Here is a 7,500-nt window from a genome sequence, read left to right as displayed (position 1 = left end):
GTGGCCGAGGGGAGTGTAGGGAGTTAGGAGACAGAAGTGACGGAAGAGAAGATTTGGCGACGGGACGGGGGGTTGAGGAGTTCTTCAGGAGTTCACCTACGACGACGACGGAGGTTTTCCAGAAGCCGCTCACTCGCCTCCAGCTGTCGGAAGAAAGGAAAAAAAGAAGAAGAAAGGTGCAAAAATCATCCCAGAATCCGTACAGAAAGATGAGGCGAAATAAACGAATTAAAAGTTGGTTGAAAGGGTTGACTTGTAATGTCAACACAATTGGAAATTATTTTCGTTTAGGAAAATAATAGCATGCAGTCGCCTACTCCCGAGATAAACAAGCTCTTCGTGCATTACACGCACCGAGCAAGTCTCCATTAAAACTTTTAAGAAAAGACAATACAGACAATGAGGACGAAATCTGAACACAGAAGAGTTTGCAGACTCCTCGGGAGACTTGGAAAGACTGAACAGACATACAAATTAGAACACTATAGTCTGTTCGTGTAATCTTTCAACTAATTTGATGTAATTTGGTCTTTTCACTCAATACTTTGATTGTGATTTTATATATCATCAGAGAATTGAACATTATTTCACGGCATTAAATTTAAATTTTTTAGAAAGCAGATGTCACAAATGGTCGAGATAATGTGTGTGGAAATTGTGTGTGTGTGTGCATGCGTGTATGTACAGTGTGTGTGTGTGTGATTCACCATGTTATTCACCATGGTCTTTGATTACGTGTTGGACTCGTAATCGACAGCTGTTTCCCTCCCGGAAGAGAGCTCAGAGCTTGTATGAACTATGGGTAATGGTGTGACCTTACACGCACACACACACCCAACTCTCCGCCCAGGAGAGTTGGAGTAACGACTCGAAGCGCAGCGGTACTGAAATTATTTTAGCCCTGTGTAGGATTCGAACCCGGACCGCCGTAGTGACAGTCGAGGACTTTACCAACCGCGCTACCGTGTGTGTGTGTGTGTATGTGTGTGTGTGTGTGTGTGTGTGTGTGTGTGTGTGTGTGTGTGTGTGTGTGTGTGTGTGTGTGTGTGTGTGTGTGTGTGTGTGTGTGTGTAAATTTGTATGTGAGCATTAACATGAAGTAACTGAAGCGGAGTGCGGCGATCGAGAAATGCTTACCAGGGCATCGTTGCTGAGAGGAGAAGTGGGGCCCTCTGAGCGCTTGCCGAACCTGTGACGGGAGAGAGAGAGAGACTTTAGTGTTTCTTCATCGGAACTGCATTAACGCATAGTAAAAGACAACTGCCTTTCGGTAGCGGGACAGGAAATGTTAAATAATAAATATAACTGTAAAGTGTTTCGTTATGTTTCCATCCCAGTTGCAGTTATGGTGGTGGATCCTTTAATACTGCATGTGGGTGCTCTTGCGCCCAAGGAAAGTTTTTAACATGGTACCATTGTGATAGTTTAATTAATAAAACGATTATATGAAATGACATATCGACTCTGACCATAATAGTCACCCCGTGAAAGAAAAGTGCGAGTGCTGAGCCCGACAGTGTGTGTAAGAGGGAGTTTACACGCTCGAACGGTTCGACAGACACGTGTTTAAAGTAATGTGTGAACGGGGTATTTGGTTGTCGAACACGTTGGTTAAACCCCAAATACCCCGTTCACACGTCCACACATCACTTTAAACACGTGTCTGTCGAACCGCGTTCGACGAACCGTTAGGCCCTCTAAGGCAGGGGTTCTCAGCCTTACTTGGCCCATTCACCCCTTTCACCATTTGTCAGAATGTCATTCCCCCCTCCTTTCCAAGATTGTCTGTTTCAAAAGGTGCATTCTAAATAATATGCAAATATTACTAAAAACCCTTTTATTTTTTTCCAAATTAGTATATATTTTTCCCATATTAGTATAATTCCAGCCCAGGTGACAGACCAGATAGGCCAAAACCTATAATTGCTTTCCTCACCGCGTAAACTGACTGTGGTCACAAATCACCCCCAGACATCTCGTCTTGTACCCCACCACTCATGCAAGATAGAAAAAAGAACCAAGCGAGACAAAACGTCAACCGTGAGTCGTTGTCCGCATATGTGTGTGTGCGTTTGTTGGGTGTGGTTTTTGTCACTTGCATTGGCTTTTCTTTAGGTGTTGGTTATTCGGATATCAAGTTTGCTAATTTTTAATGTTCAGTTAGATAACTCCATACACATGATGCTTTACTTGACCTGCAGGAAGCGGACAAATTTGAGAGACAAATCGTCTCTAAAGTATACACATGCACAAGCCTCGATTCTTCTTATAAGAATGAGTGAGGGACGTGGCAGAGTCAAAACACATTTTTGCCTTGATTCTTCTTTGGAGGCAAAACACGAAAAGGTTAGCGGGTTTTTCCTCAGTTTGTGGGTTTCCTAGTCCCCTCGGCTGGTTCCCGCTTGCTCTGCTTTTTAGGACAAACTGAGGACCGCCTCGGTGGGAAGTGGGCTGCCACGGCGGATGAAAAGGCTCCTTTCTTTGACGACTTTTTCTCCTCCAGTTTATGACCTTCCCTCTGTGTGTGTGTTTGTGTGTGATTCACCTTTTCACCTTGGTCTTTGGATCACGGGTTGGACTTGTGATCGACAGCTATTTCCCTCCCGGAAGAGAGCTCAGAGCTCGTATGACCGATCTATGGGTAATGCTGTGACCTTACACGCGCACACACCCCAACTCCCCGCCCACCAGAGTTGAAGTAACGACTTGAAGCGCAGCGATACTGAAATTATTTCAGCCCTGGGCAGGATTCGAACCCGGACCGCCGTAGTGACAGTCCGGGACTCTACCAACCGCGCCACCGAGTCGTGTGTGTGTGTGTGTGTGTGTGTGTGTGTGTGTGTGTGTGTGTGTGTGTGTATTTATACAAGTCTCGTTCTGACCAAGAGCAGACGACTTTATGTAACGAAGGGGTGGACCTGAGGATGAACTGAGGCCCGGCCGACCATGACCCCGATGGTGGTGCAACCGGCGAAGTCTCTTGAACGTACGCTTTTGCTCGAAGTCGAAGAAGACGAATGCGCGCGCACAGGAGGCGACGTCGCGGTGTGGATGCCCTCGAAGACACGAAGATGTTAGCCAGGAAGCCAAAGAATGGATAGAAGTTGAATTAGGGGATGGAATAGAGAGCGAATGGTAAATAAAGAGAGAGTTCATTGACAAAAGAGGTCCGATGTATATACATATATTTTTTCTCTTTCTCTTTTTTTTTTTATACTTTTTCCCACTTTTTGCCGGTGGGGTGGTAGTTCCTGGTGGCATGGAGGAAGTAAACGTGGAAAGAAAACGGAGAGAAGAAGAAGAAAGTGGGAAAAGAGAAAATGGAGGAAAGGGACAGATGACACAGAACCGGGACTGGGATAGTGGTGGACAGACACACGAGCCAACAAGAGCGCATGCTGAGAGGCGGTCGAGAGAAGAGAGAAACGTTTGAATGCTCTCAAGGTCACAACACATTCGAGAAGTTACAGAGAGGCGAACACCACTTAAGGAGAGAAAAGTGCTGCTCCTCTTGACTCTGTCTCTCTGTCTGTCTGTCTGTATGTATGTATCGCTGTCTTAACAGGAAAAGAGGACACCCTCTCTTTGCAGTGACCGACACAATATGTCTCTATACATACGTGAGAGTGTGTGCTAGTGTGTGTTTGTGTGTGCGTGTGTGTATGTGCGCGTGTGGGTGTATATGTGTGTCTGTCTGTCTGTCTATGTGTGTGTGTGTCTGTTTGTGAGTGTGTGTGTGTTAACTGTGTGTGCGTGCGTGTATGTGTTTGTGTGTTTTTGTGTGTGTGCGTGTGTGTGTGTTCCTGTGTCTATCTGTGTATGCGTGTGCATGTGTGTGTGTGTGTGTGTGTTTGTTTATCTGTTTCTGTGTGACTGTGAGTACGGGTGTATGTGTGTTTGTCCGTGTATGTGCATGTGTCTGTGTCTGTCCGTCTGTATGTGCATGTGTGTCTGTGGGTGCGTGTGTATGTGTGTCTATGCGAGCATGTGTGTGTGTGTGTGTGTGTGTGTGTGTGTGTGTGTATATATATATTTTACCTAGTTGTATTTACCTAGTTGTATTATACGGGAAGGGAGCTATGCTCGTGGTGACCTGTCTTTGTATCTTTCAGGATCTATGTGTCTATGCATGTGTGCGTGTGTTTGTGCGTGTATGTGTGTGCCTGCCTATGAGTGCGTGTGTATATGTGTGTGTTTATGCGTGTATGTGTGTGCCTGTCTCTGCATGCGTGTGTATATGTGTGTGTTTGTGAGTGTATGTGTGTGTGTGTGTGTGTGTGTGTGTGTGTGTGTGTCTGTGCCTGTCTTTGCGTGTGTGTGTATATGTATGTGTGTGTGTGTGTGAGTGCGTGTTTGTGTGTGTGTGTGTGTGTGTGTGTGTGTGTGTGTGTGTATCTGTGTATGTGCGTGCGTGCCTGTATGTATTCACACATACATAAATATGTATGTATATACGTATACCAAAAAACTCCTTTCCCCTATTTTCCCCAGGTCATCTACATGAACAAACGAGAAGCACTCTGAGAGCACAAAGCTCCGCCAGGCAATCCATTAAAGAAACAAGTAAATATACAAATAAATTAGATAAATGTCCATAACTTTTTGCGTAAAGCTACGAACAAACTAACGAAAACGACCGAAAAAATAATCACTTTGTCCGAGGGGAAACTTTAAGATCATCGGTGGCTCAGTGGTACCGCGCGTGTCTGGTAACGGAGTGGAGATTTCGAGTCCTGACCACGGCGTAGAGGTTAGGAAAGGCATCCACTGAGTAATGGCCCCTAACCGCTGCTCACCTCGGACCTGAGATGACCTGAGATGACCTCCAGGTATCGTCATTGATGTGGCACAGCGTGGTTGAGATCAACACACTACGAAGAAAGATATGGCTTGATCATCGCCTCCAGAACAACACGGGCACCCTGATGACGTCAAACGGCAACGGTCGAGCAAACATGAACGACTTGCCAAGCGCTCGTGACGTAACGTCGTCTGTTGACAAGTTAGGGGGTCGAGTCAGGGCGTAACGGACTTTTTTTTTTCAAAAGGGTGTCGCTCCCTCCGTATTCATTTGCGAACGACGTGGGTGGAACCGCTTCAATGAATGGAGGATGGGAAGACCTACAGAGGCTGATGACGGTGGAGAGAACACAGCATATGGTGTGAAAGGAGAGAGAGTGGGATAAGGAAAGAGAGAGAGAAAGAGAGAGGAGGAAAGAGCGGGAGGAGAAAAAAGGAAGAGTTAATTAGTATGTGTGTGGGTTCCTTAGTCATTATTTAACTAATTGATTGTTACAGTAATGAGTACAGCTCCATGAATATTGTCTTTTTATTGTGTTTGTGTATGCATGCCTTTGTGTGTTTGTGTGTGAGTATATGTGTATTTGCATATGTTTGTGCGTTTCTGTGTGTGCGTGTGTGTGTACATGTGTGTGTATATGTGTGTGTGTGTGTGTGTTTATGTTAATAAGTATATATGTCTTTGTGTGTGTGTGTGCTATGTACATGTGTTTTAGTGTGTGTATGTATTTGTGTGTGTGTGTGTGTGTGTGTGTGTGTGTGTGTGTGTGTGTGTATGTGTATGCCTTTGTGTGTGCGCATGTGCTTGCGTGCTTGCGTGTGCGTTTGGCAAATATAGTTGCAAATATGTTGGCGCGTGTATGAGAGCGAGCACCCACATTGGCGTGATGTTGTCAATGTGGGTATACACTGTATATGCTCGCGTCCTCCTTCAAAGGCAAAATTGGTACAAATATTGCATGTGTACCTTTCTTACCCTCCTCTCCTTCTTCATCTCTCCTCCTCTCCTCCTCCTCCTCTCCTCCTCCCCTCCTCCTCTCCTTCTCATTTTTTCCTAAAAAAATTTCCAACTCCATCTTTCCCGCCGTGCGCTGCTGGTGTAACGGGAGGGTACTGATCTCGTATTCGCTTACTCGTGTGTTCGAATCCCGCACTCCCCTCCGATTCCCAACATTGAATATGACCTACCCCAGCAGTCCAAGCGCACAAGGCAAAGGTGGTGGCTTCGGCCGCAGGTACGCGTCTCCTGGCGTAAGATCTTCACCATCGTCTTTCCTTCCTCCTTTCCCTCTCCTCTCCTCTCCTTTGTAATTGTCCTCCTCCTCTTCCTCTCCTTTTCCCCCTGTCTCTCTCCATGTCTCTCTTTCTCTCTCTCTCTGTCTTTCTCTCTCTCTCTCTGTCTTTCTCTCTCTCTCTCTCCATCCTCTAAATTGATCGGACATCGCTCATAGGCCGTCGGTATTGGGGTCTCAGGAAAGAGGCCAACCGGGTGGATGGGTGTGACTTCAGACTTCACCTTGCAAACTTCAGCACTTCGGCTGAAGAACGCGGGCAAAGCGCCTCGCTCGGCAGCTACCGTCGCCGTTGTTGGCATCCCCTTGTTCGGGTGGACTTGGGGCTTGGTGGCAGCCGGGTGGGGGGTAAGGCGCGTGCTCCTGGGAGAAATATTAAATTTCCCGGACGTTTTGCGACCCTGTAGCATTAGAGTCAAAAAGGGGTTAAGATTAGCATGTCTAAAAAAAAAAAAAAAAAAAAAAAAAAAAAAAAACAGACAGCTTTGTGATAGGAGTAGACAAGAGGAGACTTGTTTGTTCCATCAAGACGAGTGACGTCATTGTTGTTACCCTCCCCCCACTGAGTCAGCACCTCCTCCAGAAAATGTCCAAGAACCTGTTTCCACAACTGTACAGTTGCCAGCAGTTGCACAGCGGTTTGTTTGTATCATGGCGTCAAGGAACCTTAGCCTCTTCACGAACGAGGGAAGAAGTGCCATGGAAGTAAACGAGATAGTTTGACGCCAGCCAGAATATAGAGTCACCATCCAGGTGTAACGACAGACCAGACTAGACGCGGAAAGAAGAGTCTAGGACAGCGTTTCTCAACCAGCCAAGGTTCCCCGGAACCCTAAGGTTCCGCAAAAGCTCCCTAAGGGTTCCGCGAGAAGAAGTGAGATAAGCTAATGCACTTTTGATTTTTCATTTAATTTCATATACGTAATATAATTAAACACGCACGACATGTTCTTGGTTATTGTAATAATGTAATATAGACATCATCCTATCTAACCTATTATTACGATGAAAATAAAAAGAGAAAAATATGTTATATGTTTTGTTTTGTTTTTTGCGCAGGGGTTCCTTGAGACATCAGGCAATTTATTTTGAAGGATCACGCAAGGGTTAAAAAGGCTGAGAAACGCTGGTCTAGGAAACTAAGCATCGCACTGGAATGAAATGGGTGAAACAGACCAAAGGTGAGGTTTGGGAGAACCTTAGGAGACGCGAGAGGAAGATGAAAAGGTCCCCTCCCCCTTTCCCCCAACGCCCCCTTCCTCCCCCTTTCCCCCAACGCCCCCTTCCTCCCCCTCCCCCCTCCCCCCACAGCCCCATTATTGGCCGAAGACCCAGAAGCGAAGTCCTTCATTTACTTTTTTCTGTCTGCCTTGTAAACATGCTCCCTTTCCAACACAACACCACACCT

At 46.1% G+C, this 7,500-nt stretch overlaps 1 protein-coding gene across 1 annotated transcript in view; it reads right to left on the bottom strand.

The window, feature by feature from the left end:
- The window catches only part of LOC143040891 (uncharacterized), a 52,442-nt gene that overhangs the window by 330 nt on the left and 44,612 nt on the right, over positions 1 to 7,500 (bottom strand). The window contains exons 3-4 of the mRNA XM_076212336.1: positions 1,138 to 1,189; positions 1 to 143 (exon numbers count right to left, since the gene is read on the bottom strand). The exon at positions 1 to 143 is cut by the window's left edge and continues 330 nt beyond it. Of these exons, the coding sequence (XP_076068451.1) occupies positions 93 to 143; positions 1,138 to 1,189 (103 nt within the window). The 3' untranslated portion in view covers positions 1 to 92. The remainder of the gene's footprint in view (positions 144 to 1,137; positions 1,190 to 7,500) is intronic.

This window comes from Oratosquilla oratoria, chromosome 29 (genome assembly GCF_046742065.1).
Source record: "Oratosquilla oratoria isolate Oo_2021 chromosome 29, ASM4674206v1, whole genome shotgun sequence".
NCBI lineage: Eukaryota > Metazoa > Arthropoda > Malacostraca > Stomatopoda > Squillidae > Oratosquilla > Oratosquilla oratoria.
Note: the sequence above shows the minus strand (reverse complement) of the source record. Positions and strands in the feature narration are given on the sequence as shown.